Source organism: Miniopterus schreibersii (assembly GCF_964146895.1).
Source record: "Miniopterus schreibersii genome assembly, chromosome: 10".
NCBI classification, from domain to species: Eukaryota; Metazoa; Chordata; class Mammalia; order Chiroptera; family Miniopteridae; genus Miniopterus; species Miniopterus schreibersii.
Genome location: NC_138110.1, coordinates 23,245,065 through 23,264,285, shown reverse-complemented (window position 1 = coordinate 23,264,285; position 19,221 = coordinate 23,245,065). Strand labels below are relative to the sequence as shown.

Genomic DNA, 19,221 nt, shown 5'->3' with positions numbered 1-19,221 from the left:
TCTCCCACCTGAGAGAGTGAGAGATTTCAAGGGGGGAGAGCAGGGGATGGGTAGGGCACAAAATGGACTTGGCCGACAACATTTCACCTGAACAGGAAGAGTGACAGTTAATGTTACCTTTGTGCGGGGCACTCGAGTCCAGTGCATTAGCCGAAAAGAGATCCTACCATCCGACGGCCAAAATCCAATGCAGTCCATTAGATGGAGCAAAGAGCCCTCTAGTTCCCATAGAGTCCCACTGTCAGTCCCACAAAAGTCCATTAGATAAGCTTCCAAGAGCTTCCCTTCTCCCCCAGCGTCCTGACTTCCACCTGATATTCTACCCAGCGGCTCTGGGATTGGGGGTGGGTGGAGGTGGGGGTCTTAGCTCTCCATACTGGAAGTATGGCTCCTGGACCAACAGCAGCACCAGGAACTCCTTAGACATCCCAGGTTAGAACGTGCATTTTTAACAAGATCCCCAGGGGATTCATATGAGCATCAGAGTCTGGGGTGCGGTTCTAGGATCCCAGGCCCTCTGAAGGCGCTCTGGTCATGGAAGGGATCATCTTTGAAGTCTTTTCCTTACAAGTACTGACAGCTTTCTAGCTGCACTTGGATGCGCCTCCCCTCGGTCTCTTTCATCATCTTGTGAAAACCCCTCTCCAAAAGGAGGTGGGGAAGGGAAGAAAAGAAGAGGGTGGAGGGAGAGAAAACCCATCCTGGCACACTAAAAATGTAGGAAGGGAAAGGGGGAGGGAAGGGAAAAAAGAGGGCGGGAAGGAAGGGGAGAGGGAGGCAGAAGCACAGCCCTTTGTTCCAAGGGGCCAGGCTACAGGAAAGGGCCCTGCACCTTCCCCATCCACTTCTCTGTTTCCTGTTCTGAAAAATCATCCGAGTGGTTCCCGTCTTCGTTTTCCACATGACTAAACCCCACGGGTCTCATCTAATCATACCTCAGGCTGCCTGGATGCCTCTCCCCAGTTCCTCCAGCACCCGCAGAGCCCAGCACGGGCGCAGACCTGGGCACACTGCCACCCCTGCCCACCCCTTTCTTCCCCTGCACCCACGCCAAGGAGGGTTCTCACTAGTGGCCCGGCTGAATGCGGGGGCTGGCCTGGGGTCTCCAGGCGCTCGCGACATGGAAGGGTCCGTCCGACTCCTGGCCTGCTTGATGTGCGTCCTCCCGATGGGTGAGTTTCCCAGCTTTCTCTCTGGCCCGTGCTAGGAACAGGATGGTGCTCACAGAATCCTCGGTGCAGTCCTCTCTCCTCCAACGCGATGCAGCTGGGCCTACCCAGGCCTCCAGGCCTGGGGCGGAGGAAGAGCTGCACTTTGGAATGCTGTGGTGACAGAAGCCAGAAGTCCAAGTCTGGGCTTTGCCTTGGGTTCCAAGTGACTAAGGCAGGCCCCTGACTTCTCTGGGCCCCAGTGTCCCCACCTGTAGAAAGGACACCTGGCCCACCCATTGCTGTGAGGAACCAGGGAGATAATGGGAAGGTATGGGGAGGACAGTCTAGGCTCTGAACAGATTTTGGGTGTTGTCGCCACCCAAGTCTTTTATGTCTTGATGGGCGGACATGGCCCTGAGGAGAGGGGAGGAGGGCACACTGAGGTTTGGGGTAATGATGGGGATGATTTCATGTAGGAAATAGACCAAGTGACAGAGGGCACCCTGACCTCCCAGCAGGAACTCCAAGGGGTGAGTGGGAACTCTCTGTGGCAGGCTTAAGTAACAAGGACATCTGGGTCATTGAGCTCAGTGAGTTAGTGTCCCTGGTTACAGGGGGTCTCCAGGGTTGATCACTGACCGTCTGCATCACAATCCCAGAAGAGAGGGGCATTTGCTAAAATGTAGATACTTCAGCTCCACCCCAGACCTGTGGAATCACATTATCAGGTGGCAGGGCCCAGGAATCTGCATTTTCAACCATCATCTTGAGTGATGCTGATGGTCGGTTCCATTGAGGGAACTGGGATAAATGACAGAGGCCATCCTCTGAGTCCCTCTGTCCAGGCCCCCAGTCTTTCCTCTAGCCCAGCCTGAGATGTCCTTCTGGTGACCCCTGGACTCAGCATCAGTGCCTCCAGGTACACGGCCACTGCTGTCACGAGCTGTGTGGTGACATTGCTGACATCATGATGTTCTAAGCTGTTATCAACATTCTTTGTGTGGGGTCCTGTCTCCAGGACTGGATGATAAACTCCCACTCTTTCGGCTCCTTTCCTTCGTCTCTAGCAGAGTTCAGTCAGGTCTGGACTCTGGCACTTTCATAATCACATGATCCTCAGAACCCTATGAGAAAAGAACTATGCTATTCCCTTCCCACAGATGAGAAAACTGAGGTACAGAGAGCTTTGGTGAGTGACTGAGGGTGACGCTGAGGTTAGAGCCTGAGTGCGTGTGGCCCTAGACTGGACCTCCACCACTACCCACTGTCCCCTGCACAGAGCCCTGTGGCAGGGGCTCATGGGGAAGGGGCTTTTATCTCCCAAGTTGACAACTCAGCCAACTTTCTGGGGTGCTTTACGGTTGGGCCTCACATAGAAGATAGGGGCTGGATGAGGTGATCCCGTCAGGACCTGGGGAAGATAGGACAGCAGCAGTTCAGGACCTCAGTGTTAACATCAGACATGGCTTTGAATCCTGGCTCTGCTATTTACTGGCTGTGTGGCCCTGGGCAGGTTTTCTAACTTTTCTGAGCCCCCATAAAGTGGGGCCCCTGCCAGCTCATTGGACCCTACGGATAATCAGATCATGGATGAAGGCCCTCAGCATAGTTCCTAGCCCTTGGGGGTTGTGCAGTAAATGGCAGCGAAATGTTACTGAAGTCACACAGCTTCCTGAGGAGCCAGGTATGGGGGTATTTTTGTTTTGGTTTGTTTTTTTTTCCCTCCTGCTGTGGGTCAGCTGCTATGAGTCAGTTAAACACAAGATTTAGAGGAAGCATGTGCGGTCACATGTTCAAGAACAAAACCAAACCGCACAGTGCTCCAGCTAAATGTCAGGATCACCCGGAAAGCTGAGCCACACATGTAGCCACATGGGGAGGAGACCCTTTTGTTTGCATAATGGCAGCTGCCTCCCTGCTAAAACCCAGAGGTCCGCAACTAAGGTGAGTGGGGTCCCACTTTCTGAAACCCCTCTGGTGACAGTCACCTGTGAGCCCCTCCAGGCTGCTGCAACACTGGGCAGGAGGCCCCTGGACCAGGCTGGGCTTGGCTGCGATGTGGAAACCCAAGGGGCTGCAAGATTGGGGTCACAGTCACATCCCTGCCCACATCTCTGAGTGTGGGGGCCAGGGCAAGCTGGAGGCAAAAATGAAGTGGGATGAAGCTGTCCCAGGAAAACTCCCTCCACTTTCCACGCCCTTCCTCCTCCCCATGTCACCCACACTCAGCACCCAGTGCTTTGGGCAGGCCCTCATCTCCCAGGCATCCCCACACACTCGCCCTTGTCTTTCCCCTCTCTCTCCCTACAAATCTGCTCTTAGAGAGTGGGAGATGCCAGGGAATGTAGGGAGGGGGAAACAGTGGTTGGGAGCTCTGACCACTTGGGTGACCTTGTAAAAGTCTTCAATCGGTCCACAATCTCTGATAAGCAAGGTTAGCAATCATAGTAGCTGTCATCCTCCAGGACGTCTGTGCCGGACCTTTGAAGAGCAGCTCCTTTACTCCTCACCACAACCCTGCAAAGTGAGGACCCTGTCCCTGTTTCAGGGAAGTCGGGTGACTTTCTGGGATGTCACAGCCTGGGTGTGAACTGGAGTCCTCTGTGTGCAGCCTGCCCTTTACACCACCTGTGTGCAGCGGCGGTGAGCCTGGGGCAAAGCTTGGTGCTCAGAAAAACAAACTGAAAAGGCCAGACCAACCGCGGCACTCACCGAGGCTGTGGGTGCTTACGAGGGACCTAGGTAAAGGTCAGGGAGCAGGTTACACTGCATCACAGGTCCAGGAGGAAATGGGAAGGTTTAATGAGCCAGGATGCTTCTGCTCCTGGCGGCTACTCTGGCCAGTAGCGTGGATGGAGAACAGGACCCCTGAGGAGGCAGGGGTGGGGGAGCACGGGCAGGGACAGGCTGAATCAGGACTCTGAAGAGCAGTGTCCCGTGGTGAACACTGGCCCCAGGACAGTAGCTCTGCATCTCAGTCGGCTCAGACAAGCGACCAGAGAGGCAAAGGGGAAGCCAGGATAACCCTGAGGGCCGAAGGAGACCAGAGCCCTGTATATCACTGCACCTCACCCCTTCCCTGGGACCTCCTGGGTCTGGTTCTCACTGAAGGATGGAATTCCTGTTTCTGGGCCCTTCTCTCCCCTCTGACTCCACCCCTTTCTCATCTTTTCTCTACTGATCACCTATCTGGACAACGTGCAGGCTCAGAAAGAACTGAGGGTCAGGAGGGAATTGGAAGAAAGGCAATGTTCCCCAGCTTAACCCACACACCTAACTGGTGAGGTTTGGTGGCCAAGATGAACATCTCTCCCTACCCCTAAAATGCCCTCTCCTGACCCTCCAGGTGTCACCATGCCTGAGAGGCTACCATTGGAGTTATTCCCTAAGAACACCCTTGTTCACATGCCCAGATGTCCCCAAGGAGGGCAGCTCCTATACAGATAGCTGGGCTCATCAGATTAGCTGCCTGTCAATGTAGCATCAGCCATCCTGGGAGCAGCACAGCAGACCTAGGAGGGTCCCCAGCTCTGAGTGCCACCAGGCTATCCCTCTGGAGGCCCACGTTGACTACCCACCTTGCATCATTCTTCCTCCCTCCCAAGTCCATAACTTGTTTCCTCCAAAAATGTCACATAAAATCCAGCCAGCAGACCTGATTCTTGTTAAAGCACCATTCTGTGAGGGCAATCACCCTCACTGGCCATTGTTCCACCACAACCACCTCCGGATCACTTTCCTATCTGTGGTCCAAGGACAACAACTAACCCACATTCTGTGATGAAACCGACAAGCAGTTTTCTCTATAGTTACATGAGCACAATAGCACAGAACCCACTGCAAATGACCTCCAGAGGGGCTCTTGGGCACGTCTTTGCTTCCCTCCTCACCAAAGAACTGATAGAATTCTTGGTCAGTGGCAGCCAAAATTAAGGTTTCTACTTCTGATCCACCCAGATATCCCTTCTGCCCATCCAGGTTCTGAAAATATGCATGGGGCTTTGGGGTAATAAGTCTAGGGTGAGTCAACATGATTATGATGACCCAGGAGCTGGCACCCAGTGTTGCAGCCCAGACCTTCCCTGCTTAGCACTAGTGACCATGTCAGAGTGACATAGAGAATTTGGTAAATGACGGTGTGGGAACATCAAGGCACAGATGCATCTGTCAGTAGCTGAGTGTTTTGGATACCTAATGGCTTATTTTTAAGTACCTAATAGTCTTCTAATTTAAATAGACATATTTCTAAAATACTTAACTTCCTTAACATTTTTATCCAAATGTCATTTTCAGAATAAACTTTTAGACTGAAAAGTTACCTTAGTTAAACGTCGAGGCATTATTTCAAGAATGAGCCCACTGAGGCCAGAGAGCTAGGGAGACTTGCCTAAAGTCACAAAGTCAGGGTCGGTCTGGCCAAGGCTAAAGCCCCAATGGACTCCTGACCCCCCTCCCCCCGGGAGCACACCTCTCATGGCAATGAGCCTCCCCAAGGTGACTTGGGTCACAGCAGTGAGCATCTCTTACACAGCCTGCTGCAGCATCACGATGCTGGAAGACCCTCTGCCCTTACCCCTTTAGATGGTCCCTTCTGTGCTGTACTTTTAGCATCTCTGTCCTGAGCCATCTTTTCGCCTTTTTTACTGGCTCCTTCCTCCCTGAATGTCAGCTGTCTTTTCTGGCTGCTTTCAGTGGGCCTACAAACAGAATCCACTTCCCAGTTTTTCACTATGTATTTCCCTAGGCTGGGATGCTAACCAAACAAACTTGTTAGACTTGTGTATAAATGAAAACAAAGGGTAGCTGAGCAATGGCCAGACTATAAACATACCACTGAGGAGGGTCACTAATTGTCAATGTAATTGCATTCCTAACACCCTGACAAGGTCTGGCACACAATAAACCCTCAATGAGTAGCTATTGATCGAATAAATACACGAATAAATGACTAGCTATCAGGTGAGTTAAGGGCAAGGACTAAGCCATTGTATTTCCCATGGTCTAAGATGCCAAATTGAGCTGCAAATGGTGCAATGTCAGGGTATCAGTGTCTTAACCCCCTGCTGCATCGCCCTGGGTTATATGCCCGAGGCACTCCTCCACCACTGGTAAGCACTCTCCACCCTACCCCCTTCCAGTCTCACTCCCTTTGCAGGGCTAAGTGAAAGAAGGGAGCTAACAGGCACTGAGTCTTTACCGAGTGTCAGGCACTGGGATCTACATATGAGATTTCATTCAATCCTCAATCCTATGAGGAAGGTATTATGTTCCCCTTTCTGCCACAGAGGAGCCTGAGACCTGGGACATTAAGTAAGAAACTTTCCCAAACATTTCCTACTAGGTGAATGAGCCTAGAAAAGGGCCAGGCACAGATTGGGGGCTTGATACAAGTCTGATGAAAGAATGACCACAAGCAAGATTGTCCCCCAGGCCTGTGCAAAAGCTGAAATGCTTCCAATAGGCCCCGTGGCCCCCACTGAGGGGAGGTACTTTGGACAATGGGAAGAATGTGGGCCTCCTGTGGACCCCAAAGGTTGACAGACCTGAGAAAGGAGATTAGAGGCCCTACAAGAAGGGAAGGGTGGTTCCAGTTCAGGTGTCTTCCTTCCCCTGTCCTAAGAGACAAGAGGCTTGCGTGAGCTGCCAGAGGGAATGGTAAATGTCACAGGATGCTGAGAGCTTGGATTCCTGCCAAAGCAAATGCGTTTGTTCCTGGGCAATTCCTGCCAGCCTTGGGTCCCCTGGGGGGATTCATTCAAAGGTCTCTGTGTGAAAGGGAGTCCATGCTGCAGGTAAACAGGAAACACAGATTCCAGCAACCCAACCCTGCAAGGAGCCAAGATGGTAACACTCTGGTGAGAGGGCCTCTGTGTGCCCTCTCTGCTCCTTCAGTGTCACACTTCAGGATGATTCCAACCTGGGCTGTCATCCTCAAGCAGCACAGTGTACGGGACAAGGTAAGAATCCGAACCACTGAGGGCGAAGCCTCAGGTCTGCCTCCGGTTAGTCAGATGACCTGGCCAAGTCACTTGCGCTTTCTGAGCCCCAATTCCCCCTTCTCTAAAAAGGAGCTAATGATAGTCCCTATTGGGTTGTTGTGCGTATGAAATGAGATGAGGTATATTCCAAGGAGGTCCCAAAGCACTGTGAACTCTGGCCCCCTTTTCCCCATGTGCTCTGCAACCTCTCTGCTAATGGCACTGCTTCCCGGTGTTGCCCTGCTGTCCCCTTCGCCAAGACTGCCTTCAATCCACCTCAAGGCTTAGTAGCATCCCACTCCATTCTCAAGGCTCTGCTGAAATGGTGTCTCCTCCCATGTGTCCTCCACTCCCTGCTTGCCTAATATCTGCACGACTCCTCTCACCTCACACCCAGCTGCTCCTGCCAGCAGGATCACCCTCCCTTCCACTCTGTCATAGCAATTTCATTACTTACTATGTAGCATGGCATCGTGCTGGGCAGTAACACACAAGTATGACCACATGCACGTGGTCCTTGCCCTCCCAGAGCTTCTGTGTACTTGGGCGAGACACACAGTGAACAGGCAATGCCCATGCAGAGGAAGTACCTCTGCCAGCCCTGGGACACAGGGTAGGGGTGTCACACCCAGGCTTGGGGCTCAGGAAAGGCCTCCCATTGTAGGCAGACTCAGAGGAAACCTGGGATGGTGAAGAGGGAGCTGGTGAGTGAAAGGGCCCGGAACCACATTCAGACAAAGGGAACACTGTGTCTCTCATTAGAGCACCTGGCAGGCAGTGGTGTAATTATGTGTTCCCAGATCCACCTCCCTTTCTGAGCTGTGAGCTCCAGCAGGCTGGTAAATTATTCTGTTGATCTTTGTAACTCGCTCTCCTATCCCAGTGCCTGGCTTTGAGTGGGGATGTGTGCGATAAATGTTTGCTAATTGATGAATGCACAACAGCAAACAATACCTGGGGAATCTGGGATGCCTGTGAGATGCAGGGTGTCAGAGGAGGCTGAAGTTACAGAGAGTAGAAAATGCAGGGAAACTGAGGCAGGGGCTGAAGCATGAGGAGATGCTTCCTGCAGCTGGGAATACTGACTGAACCAGCAAAACCTTCAGAAAGGGTTTCTCAAATTTGATTATTAACAACTAAGCAAACAAGCTCTTACTCAGGATAACTGTCAAGTCCTCTATTTGGATTCAAAAGCGTAACTCCACTTGTCCGGAAGAAAAGAGATTTGGCTTAGAAGCAGATTGTGTGAAAAAAAGAACTTGTGGTTTTATTTGATTGCAAGCTCAGTACAAGGGCAAAGTGAGGTTGTATACAAAGCACAGTTCACACAACCGGATTCGGACCCCACTCAGCTGGTGCAACAGGCCTGGGGCACACACCTGGAGCCCTGGGTCAGGACACTACACTGCAGGGAATTACTGAGCGGGGACAGCTGGGGGACTGGGACTTCCACCAGAAAAGAGAAGGCTTAATGGGTCCCAGATAGCCATGATGGGATCCTGGAAGGCCTATCCAGGGGAGGGGATGTGCAATGTTCTACAGAGCTTGTGGCAGTCATGTGGGTGGTGTAGAACATGGATTCTGTGCAGGAGGAATGTTCTAACCTGTAGATTATTCATAGATATGATGAACTCCTTGGAGGATGGTCTGCCAGCTGTGGGCTGAGAGGATTCTTGCCAGGGCATGTGTCAGGCTACCCCAAAGAGCAAAGAGAATTGCACTTGGAGTCAGTAAAGCTGGGTTTCTTCCACCTTTTGCCTGTGTGACTCAGCCTTCATTTTCTCACTGTAACAATATCTGCCCTGCTTTTCTCCCCTGGGCGTTTTGAAGGTCATGTGACACGAAGTACATGAAAGAACTATGTAAGCTGCAAAACCCTTTGGAAATACAAGGGCTGCTATATTATTCCCTCTAAATATTCTTTTTCATGAACTGCACCTGGGCACTAACTGCTAATCCTGCCCTCCCTCCTTGGGGAGGCACGACCCCTGGCCTGATCCTCCAAGGACCAGTACCGACAGCCACCCACCCACCCAGCTCGCCCCTCTCTCAAAGCAGCACAGACCCAATGACACAGGCAGTAACTCACCAGTCCTCTGTGAAGTGGGGTTAGAGTGAAGACCCTGGACCTTTGCTTGGCCATACTTTAGAGGCTCACAGTGCAGGAGGTGAGGAAACAGTCCAGACAGAGGTGCTTGCACAGAGCAAGGAGGTGGCATAACTGCCCACCACACTTGGCCTCTCAGCTCCCTGTCGGGGCACCAGCCTCTTGGGAAGCCCACTTGGGTTGACCGGGTTCCTAGAGGAATCTCATCCACCAACTTAACATGTTAACTTCAAAACATATCATCCCCTCCCAGACCTCCATTCCCCCTCTGTGAATGGGAGTGTTGGTCTCCTCGGATGAGATCCAAGGTCCCCAGCCTCTAGTGCAATAGTGTGGCTGTGGAGTCAGGCAGTACTGAGTTTGGATGCTGGTTTGCCTCATCCTAGCTGTGTGACCTCAGGCAATTGCTTCACCTTTCTCTGCCTCAGTTTCTTAACATGCATGTAACCGGTGATAACTGTGTTTACCTCCAGGATCATTTGTGAGAACTAAAAGAGATACTACAGGGAACTTGCTCAACACAGAGGTGCACAGTAAGTGCTTTTATTATGCTCACCATCTCGGAGGTCTTGGGACTCTCTTGTAACCACAGAATCCCAGCACTTTGCTGCAGCAGGGCAGGTGATGGGGTCCCTGGGCCTGTCAGTGAGAGAGAGGCAAACAGTCCCAGGAAAGTGGGGGAGGGCCCAGGAACCTGCCAGTCCTGGGAGTCAAGGTGCCAGGAGGTGCCTCTCCAGTCATTCTGTGGGTTTCCAGATCCCCCTTTCCCTGGGGGAGGGGTGTTTCCTGAGTCATGGGGTTTCCAGAGGGGGGTGAGCTTCTAGAGTCCTGGGGTTTTCAGGCCGGGGTGGGGGGGTGGGAGGGTGCTCCTGAATCCTGGGTGTCCACCGGGTCCCTCCGGGGTCCTGGGGATGGAGGCCCGCGGCGGGCCGGGGCGGGTGACGCTGACGCTCGCGGGCCGCCCGCAGGTGCCCCGGCGCAGCGCTGGTCCATGCAGGTGCCGGCCGAGGTGAGCGCGGCGGCGGGCGAGGCGGCGGTGCTGTCCTGCACCTTCACGCACCCGCACCGCCACTACGACGGGCCGCTGACCGCCATCTGGCGCGCGGGCGAGCCCTTCGCGGGCCCGCAGGTGTTCCGGTGCGCGGCGGCGCGGGGCAGCGAGCTGTGCCAGACGGCGCTCAGCCTGCACGGCCGCTTCCGCCTGCTGGGCAACCCCCGGCGCAACGACCTCTCGCTGCGGGTCGAGCGCCTCGCCCTGGCCGACCAGGGCCGCTACTTCTGCCGAGTCGAGTTCGCCGGCGACGTCCACGACCGCTACGAGAGCCGCCACGGCGTCCGGCTCCACGTGACCGGTGAGCGCGCGGGCCCGGCCGCGGGGCGAGGAGGCATTTTCCCTCCCGCCCGGGCCTCCGGCCCCCCGGGGGCCTTCCTGGGTGCAGGGCTCGGTGCCCGCCGCGAGTATCGGAGGGGGATCAATACACACTCTTTTCTCTAGAGCCGGGGTCTCACTCGGCCATGGCTACGGGCCACGTGGGGCTTTGTACAAAATGCAGAATCCTGGCCCCAGGAAGGGCTGGTTGGGGCCCGGGAATGGGCATTGTAAAGAAGCTCTTACAGTAGCTCGCGGTTCAGGGGAGAGAAGAGTTAGTGAGCAATAACCCTAAACATGGCACGGGCTGCAAGGAGGTGAGTGCTGTGCGCGCTGGGGAGCACCCGCCCCCCGGGGAAGTGCCCAGGGAGCCGCACTTCGCTAAACGCCGAGGTATAAAGCCGGGGGAACCAGAGTCCCCACCCCTAGAGCAGTGGTTCTCAACCCTCCATGTGCCTTGGAATTACCTGTAGAGCTTTAAAAGTCCTGGACTGCCAGCCATGAGGGGGGAAGGGAGGGCAGGAGTTCTGGGCTAGGGTCTGGCTCTCCCGAGAGCTTCTCCTGTGCCCTTGGGGGGCTGTTCGCGGCTCTGAGTGCGTTTCAGTTTCTTCCCAGGGTGGGCACCTACCTAGCACAGGCCCACGGATTCAGGGAATCAGTCTCAACTCTAGTTCTTGGTGAGGTGGTCTGGTTGGGGGAGGTGCCCCTGAAATCACACTAGCAGCCTGCCCCCAACCTTGTGCTACCACAACAATAACCACCATTTAGTGAGCACTTACTGTGGGCCAGGCCCTAGTCCAAGCACCCCACCAGTATTAATTGCCAGATCTTCTCACCAACCCCGTAAGGTAAGCGATCCCCATTTCACACGTGGAGAAACTGACGCACAGAGCGGGAAATAGTTTGTCCAAGGCCACTGCTGTCCTGGGACCCAGGCAAGCTGGTGCCCAAGTTCCCAATCCCTCCTTTACGAGTTGCTCCCACCTCTTCTAACTTTCTGGGCGACTAAAGGGGACGGAGAAAGGTCCCGCTTCTCTTTCCCGGCCCCCCTCCGGCCCTCTGACCGCGGCTCGCCCCCTCTCTTCCCCCACCCGGCCTCCGTGATTGCGCCCGCAGCCGCCCCGCGGATCGTCAACATCTCGGTGCTGCCGGGCCCCGCGCACGCCCTCCGCGCGCTCTGCACCGCCGAAGGGGAGCCGCCGCCCGCCCTCGCCTGGTCCGGCCCGGCCCTGGGCAACCGCTCCGCCGCCGTGCGGGGCCCGGGCCAGGGTTACGGCCACCAAGTGACCGCCGAGCTCCCCGCTCTGGCCCACGACGGCCGCTACACGTGCACGGCCTCCAACAGCCTGGGCCACGCGGAGGCCAGCGTCTTCTTGTTCCGTTTCCACGGCGCCTCCCGGACCTCGGCGATCGCCCCTCTGCTCGGTGCGCTCGGCCTCAAGGTGCTGCTGCTGCTCGGCCTGCTGGCCGCCTGCGCCACCCGCCGCCGCCTAGGTGGGTGCACCTGGGCCGGGGTGTGTGCAAGGGGAGCGGCGGGCGGGGGCTCTCCTTTTAGGTAAAACCATCTGGCTGACCACCTGGCATGGCGCAACCAAAACATCCTTTTTGCGCCTATGCATCATCTCTGTTTCCTCTACCTACATCAAGCCCAGGAGGTAGGAACCTTACAGTCAGCAAGGTTAAGGAGCTTACCTCTAGGCTAGAGTCACAGAGATACAGACCAGACAATATAGCTCTGGAGGAGGCCCCTTTACCCCCACCTCATAAAGGACTCCTCCCTGAGATCTCTGACCACACATAGGCTTTGCCAGTAGCACCATCCCATTAGTTGCAACAGCATCTTGAGGACCTATTAGTGCTGTGTAGGTGCTAAGAATATAGAAATGAATAAAACATGGCTCCCCGACCTTGAATGGGGTGCTGAGATTAGGCAGACAATGGCAATCTGTGACGTGTAACCTAGAGTCCGGGTGCTGCGGAAGCCCAGAGTGTATGCATCACTCTGGTGGGTGTCTGGACAGGGGCCAGGAAGGAAGGCTTTACGCAAGGTGAGAATGAGAGTGAGAGTGAGAATGAAATAAAAAGCTATAAAGATGCACGAGCTGGGAAAACAAGGAGCTAGTAGTATTCCCAGCAGAGGGAACAGCATGACAAAAGTGTGGAAGGGTAAATTAGCAGAGTGTCTTCGGAGAGCTTCAGTTCTCCCCACATTGCTCTCTCTGGGCTAGAGGGGAAATTTGCTTCTGCGCCCCAAGGGGGGACTTCCCAGAGCCACTCAGATGAGCCAGGTCAGTAGCACCAGCCTCAGACTCTCCTAGGATAAAATCCAGAACTTGGCATAGTTGCCTGGCCTCCATCTTTGCTGTGGCCACCCCAGTTCTCTCCCTGGTTCTTCAAAGTCACCAAGCACTCTGTGCTTGGGGTCCTCAGAAAGGCAGGTTTTTCTGTTGGGCAGCTCCTCGCTCCACCCTTCCCCCCAGTAACTCCCACTCATCTTTCCTGTTACTTCTATGCCCTGCTGGCTTACTGTTTGCTACAGGTTCCCTTCAGACCACTGTCCACTGTGGGGTGGGGTGGGGTGGGGTGGGGTGGGGTGGGGTGGGGTGGATGGCCTGGCCTATAGTCTGGAGGCTACCATGTAGATTCACGCCCTCTTTCTCTTTCACCCTATCTCTCACACAGAGGATCCAGTCACCCAGGACACCCCACCACGGTAAGTGAGCTACCCCACCCCCAACTCACCGGGCTCTAGTCCCCACTGGCCAAAGGCTGCAGGCTTCTCAAAACTGGCAGCATGAGGAGAAAGGATAGGCAAAGGGCCGGGGTCTGGATCCTCCCTGAGACTGTTAAGCCTCCCCACTCTTCAGTCCACCATGCCTTCTCAAGCCAGACCAGGCCACCTGGCTGACCTGCTCTCCCCACCCCCACCCCACTCCCAGCATTTCCTGTCCGGGCTTCACACTGGCCTCTCTCCCAGATCTCCCTGGTGACCCGGGGCTAAAGGGCCATTTTTCTGTGTGTCTATATTATCTCCGCACCTAGATGTGATTCCTCAAGGCTGTATTTCTTCCTGTAGTGACCAGCCTTGTGGGACAGGCAGACCCATGTAAAAGCCACCTCAAGGCACACATCCTGCCAGACACCCTGCTGAAGGCTTTGCAAACTAATGTCATTAGAGGCCCTGAGAGCTTAAGGTCAGGGGCCCAGGACACAGCTAGGAAATGATGACCCTCCTATCCATGCTCCTCTATTCTCAGTGTTTGTCCAAGTAAAGGTTCACCTTAACGAAGAAAGAATTCAATTCAGAGACCCTGGCTGGTCTGTCTGGGATGCTGGGTTGGGGTTGGGGAGAAGAGGAACACAGTCTTCCAGGACCCATTAGAAAAGCCCAGGCTCAGCTCCCAAAGCTCCACTCCACCTGTGCCCCAAGGGTTAGAAAAACCACATTGCCAGCCCAAGCCCCTCTTTCCAGCTGCCTGTTCAACCATCCCCCACATTCTCGAATGCCTATGCAATGTCCCTTTTCATTGCTAATTTACTACTGCACCGAGGTACCTAAATCAGAAAGCTGACTATTGGTCAAATATTTATTGAGCACCTACTATGTGCGTATGCTTTGGATGCTAAAGATATAGCAAAAATTTCCGACCTCAGAGAACTCAAATTTTGCTGTGGAGAGTTTTAATAAAACATAAAGTCATCTTAGATCTTAAAATAAGAGCTGTGACAGAAATGGACAAGGCAGTGAAGCAGAGCTCCAGGGTAGCGAGATGGCCACTGGGCTGTGGCTGCTTTAGATCAGGACTTCCTCTCTGAGGACTCGACATTGAAGAGACCTGAGCCCAGAGGGTGGCATGGCTGCTCAGATGAAGGTGACAGTAGTGGAGGCAGGGAGATGGGCAGATGGAAGACAGGCTGGCTAGGGGGCTGGGTGGGTAGCATGAGCAAGGGAGGGAGCCAGAATGCCCAGGTTTGGAGCTGGAACCCTGGGTGCCACATACTGAGATAAAGCTGAGGAGAGAAGAGAGGGATGGTGGTGAGGATCACGTGAGCGCTGCCGACAGTTAGGTTTGAGATGCCCATTCAGACATCCCAGAAGCCAGGAAAGCAGTTGGAGCTGAGGAAGCCAGGCCTGGAGGTCAGGGGCATGGAGGTGGTTTTTAAACCCACACAGGAGATCCCTTCAAGACGACAGAGGCTCTATGGCAGGGACACTGTCGTCACCCATGGTAGTCCCCTCCTGTCCACAAGTTATGCACCGCCCTGCCTCCAACCTTCAGTTAGTGTCCAGGCCCTGTTGGATCAGGGCCCCAGTGCCCACCTTATCTTTCCTTCCCGCCCCTTGCTAGGCTGTGGTTTGGGAAGTCAGGGACCCCCCTCCTGTACTGGGTGATCAGCTAACTTTCTCTTGTCCACAGGCCTCAGGCTCAGGAGTCCAATTATGAGAATTTGGGCCAGCAGAGCCCACCGGCGGCCATGTGTTCAGCACGAGGAGCCCCTCAGCCACAAGCATCCACTTGTGCACCATGAGTTGCAAAGGCCGATATGAGGTTTGCTGGGGTGACCCTTCTTGCCTCTCAGGTACCTTGGCACCCCAAACACCTGGGGGTCAGGACCCCACTCACAGGGGCTCGGTGATCTCCTACATGGACATCTTCTCGGAGCCCCAGTAATATTATGTCAGTGGGGCCAGCATTTTGAAAGAGTGTATATGTCTGTGCATGTGTGAGCTCCAGTGTGAAACTTCCAGAAAAGGTCCTCTTGCCTTTTCTTACCTAGAACACCATAGTAGAGCAGGCAGGACACTGGTCATAGGGCCTTGAGACTCCACCCTGACTCTGTCACTGACTCGCTGTGTGGACTGAGGCACTTTTTTCACCAGATGAACTGGGTCTCACAGTTCATTTACTGTTGAACGTGAACAATAATATTTTCCCTCCTGGCTGGTAGGACTATCAAGATCTGAGGATGTGAAGGGACTTGGGGGAAAACAAAGATGTCTACAGATGTGAGGGCTGTTACAGGCTCACCTTGCAGAGCAACCTTGGGACAGGCAGTGAGTTCTAGGATAAGTGTGGCACCCACACCAGCCTCGCTGAGAATGAGAGTTTCAGAGAGCAAGCCCGAGGCTGGGGCTTTGGGGCTGGGGCTGTGCAAAGCTGTGGTCCCAGGAAGAGCAAATCAGCTGTGAGGAGGCTCTTGCTGCCCCTGTCCCCGGGTGCCTGGTGTCTCCTCTGGATTGCCCCACCCTCTTTGCCCACCTCTTACCCCATCAGCTGCCCTGCACTGCTGTGAGCTACTACTCCTGGGAAAAGGAAACAACACCCATCATCTCAAAGCATCTGGAACCCACTGTCATCAAGGCTGGGAAACTTCAGGGGACATCTGGGCTACAGGTTCCCGGTGGATATAGCAGCTGTAGCTCTGACCTCTCTATGACCTGCATCCTTCCAGGATGTACAAGAGCACCAGCAGCTTCACCCCATTTGCCAGGCTGACTGCCAGGCTGACTGCAGGGCTCTGCCTCCCACACTCACACTTCAGTGTGAACTTCTTGATCACTGTAACTCCTGCCATGCTTGGGGTCAGGCACAGGGGGAGGAGGCATGCTTGGGACCTGGGTGAGCTGGCAAGAGGAAAGGGCCACAGAGATTCTCCTCACAGGGGACTGAAGAAGCAATGGGAACAAAGTTCCTTTCTTCAGAACTTTCCCAAAAGCTAGAATGGTCACCCAGAGTAAGCACAGGGTCCTCTCTCATGCTTTTCTGGGGAGATGGCCTGAATGTTGAGGGATCTTTACAAGTTAATAAGCAGGGCAGTGGGTATGAGGTTCCCTTCCTCATCAGAGCCTTCACCAGGGTAAATGAGTGATGGCAGCTCATGGTTAACTGGGGATCCATCCAGGAGTTGGCATTTGTACCTCGTTGCATGGGAATCCTTTTGGGCACCTCAAGGGAGAATCGTGTATCACCAGGGAAGTGAAGGACACAGGATGCTGTGTCTTGGAACCTCTGCCTGGTCTTTGAGGCATTTCACAGCCAAGAACAATACAACAGTGATAGGAATTATTTCTTATGTATCTGTTTTGTGCTAGGAGTTAGGGCACATGTTTGGGGGACACAAAAATGAATAAGGCAAGGCCATGGCCAGTATGCTTAGTGGTTAGATCATCAGCCCACGCACCGAAGGATCTCAGGTTCGATTCCTCCTCAAGGGCAGGTATCTGGATTACTGGTTCAATCCCCAGCCCCGGGGGTGCATGTAGGAGGCAACCAATCAATGTGTCTCTCTCGCATCAGTGTCTCTCCCTCCCTTCCACTCTCTCTAAAAAAATCAGTGGGGAAAAAATAACCTTGGGTGGGGATTAACAACAACAAAAAAGAATAAGGCATGTGTATCAGTCAGGCTGCGGTAACAAACCAGCCCCAAAATCACAATGGCTGAAAACAATTCGGGTTTATTCTCACCAAAGCTACACGCCCATCACAGATTGGCAGGGGAGCTTTGCTTATTGTACTTACTTAGGGATCCTAGCCCCGGCCATTTTGGTTCAGTGGTTAGAGCGTTGGCCCATGGACCAAAGTGTCGTGGGTTCGGTTCCCAGTTAAGGGCACATACCTGGGTTGCAAGTTCGACCCTCAATGGAAAAAAAATATCCTCAGGTGAGGATTAACAAAAAAAAGAGAAAGCTCTAGAGGGCCTCCCATTTGTCATCACAGTCCATTGACCACAAATAGCCACATGTTCCATTCACTCTCAAGGGGCTGGGCAGTGCATTGGGAATAGTTCTGAGGACTCCACAGCTAGTGGAAAACCATGTAAGAGCAACAGTATGCTAGGGTTGCTATGTGGGCACATAAAAAAAGAACTGCCCTAATCTTGGGAAGGCTTCCTAGAGGAGGGGACATGAAGAGGTTACACGTTAGCCATGCAAACGGGGGAGAATGGAGGTTGGAAGGTAGGAAAGAAGGGCATTCTATGCAGAAGGAACAGCCTGAGCAAAGGCCAGGAGGTCAGACACAGCATGATGTTTAAGCAGTGGAAAGTTCTGGAACATGGGGGAAGGGGGTGTGACTGGAGCTGAGGCTGCAGTGGGAGGCTCTAGCCCCCACAGTGATGGGAGTAGCGGGAGTCAGGGCACCCAAGTGGCTGAGCACAGGGCTGGTTCCCTATACTGCTTAGTATGGCTGCTCTCACCTGTCTGATCATTGCACCTGCTCCAGCCCCACAATGCTCTGGGGCTGGGTTTCAACATTGAAACCCTGGGCCCTCAGACCAGTGTTTCCCCAGCAGGTTCCAAGGGTGCCCAAATCAGGGGGGAGGGGGCTGAATTTTCACATATATCCCCCGCCCAGACTGGACGAGAGACAAGTGTCTACCTTCAGGCCAGAGGGACCTTAGAAACCAAGAGTTAGGGATCCTGGACTTGTCCCCCCTCCATCCCTGGCCACATAGGCTCAGCTCCACCCACCCCCCCGCCCCACAATAACAGCTCTTATATTTTTGGGGCCCCTGTGATCCTCAAAGACCCTTGCCCTCTGTGATCTCAGGTAGTTCTCACTAAAAACCCAGGAGACAGGTAAGGCTTCAGTTATCCTCACTTTAAAGTGAAGGAAAAGTCCTGGGCAGGAAAGCGATCTGGTCAGCATCACACGTGTTTTGCCCTCCCACCATACTCCGCCCATTCAGGACTTCTGACAAATGTGATTGAAAATGAAAACCAAGGAAGAACTCCCTGGTATTCCAACGCTGAAGTGATTTCCAGAACCATGACCAAGCTCAGCTACACTGGCCTCCCCTGGCAGCTCTGCCCTCCCAGACACATCCCCACCCCCACCCAGTAACTCAGGCAGTGGGAGCCTTTGTGCAGCTTCATGTCCTTCCTACCAAGGTCACAACCATGTGATGGACCCTCAGGGCTCTCCTGAGCTCTCTGGAATCACCAGGTGGCCTCCCATCTATGCCAATTCTTAAACCCTCAAAGTTTAAATTATCTTTGAAACCAGAGGCCTCATCCACTGTAGTGAAATGTTACAGAACATAGATTCTACCCATTTACAAGCTTTCTAATTTCCCAATTTTTCTTAGTGTGATTTCTGGATGAAAAGACCTGCCAACCAACTTGCCAAAAATGAGACATGTCCACCACATTAAGTTAAACTTGAATGTAGTTTATTTGCAGTTTACTTAACCAATTCTCATGTCTTCCTGTTTCTCATTATATAAAAACTTGTCCTTTGTACAAGTATGTTAAATGCTGAACAGTAAAGAAGTGAATGTTGCACATTTAATGACCAAAATAAATTGTGGTTTTTAAAGGCCACACTAAACATGTCGGAAGTAAAAAGAGTTGAACACAGGTGATTTTAACAACATTGCTTAGTGATTTTATTATCCCCAAGTAGGGTCAGCAGTTCATTTTTTTCAAGTTATTGTCATCAGAAATCAGGAGCCCAGTCAGACTGAAGGAAACTTCAACTCTAGCTCCTATAGGACACATGATGCCTTTATAATGTGTGAGGATCATCAGGGACCAGAAAAAGGTCAGGGCTGGCTGTAAGCCAAGAACATCACCCAGCTTGGCCAGGATGTACATGGAAGATACAGCAGAGGATA

At 53.5% G+C, this 19,221-nt stretch overlaps 1 protein-coding gene across 3 annotated transcripts; it reads left to right on the top strand.

The window, feature by feature from the left end:
- Positions 1–974: 974 nt before the first annotated feature.
- SIGLEC15 (sialic acid binding Ig like lectin 15) lies at positions 975–18,028 on the top strand. Of its 3 annotated transcripts, XM_081148138.1 has the most exons (7): positions 975–1,172; positions 9,710–9,769; positions 10,205–10,588; positions 11,722–12,099; positions 13,288–13,318; positions 15,024–15,155; positions 15,882–18,028. In XM_081148138.1, the coding sequence occupies exons 1-6, from the start codon at positions 1,121–1,123 to the stop codon at positions 15,133–15,135; spliced, it is 1,017 nt and encodes a 338-aa protein (XP_081004264.1). In that variant the 5' UTR covers positions 975–1,120; the 3' UTR covers positions 15,136–15,155; positions 15,882–18,028. The 3 variants fall into 3 exon arrangements, with proteins under 3 accessions (XP_081004264.1, XP_081004263.1, XP_081004265.1); XM_081148137.1 differs by having other exon boundaries at positions 15,024–18,028; XM_081148139.1 differs by lacking the exon at positions 975–1,172 and adding an exon at positions 3,021–3,095 and having other exon boundaries at positions 15,024–18,028.
- Positions 18,029–19,221: the final 1,193 nt, after the last annotated feature.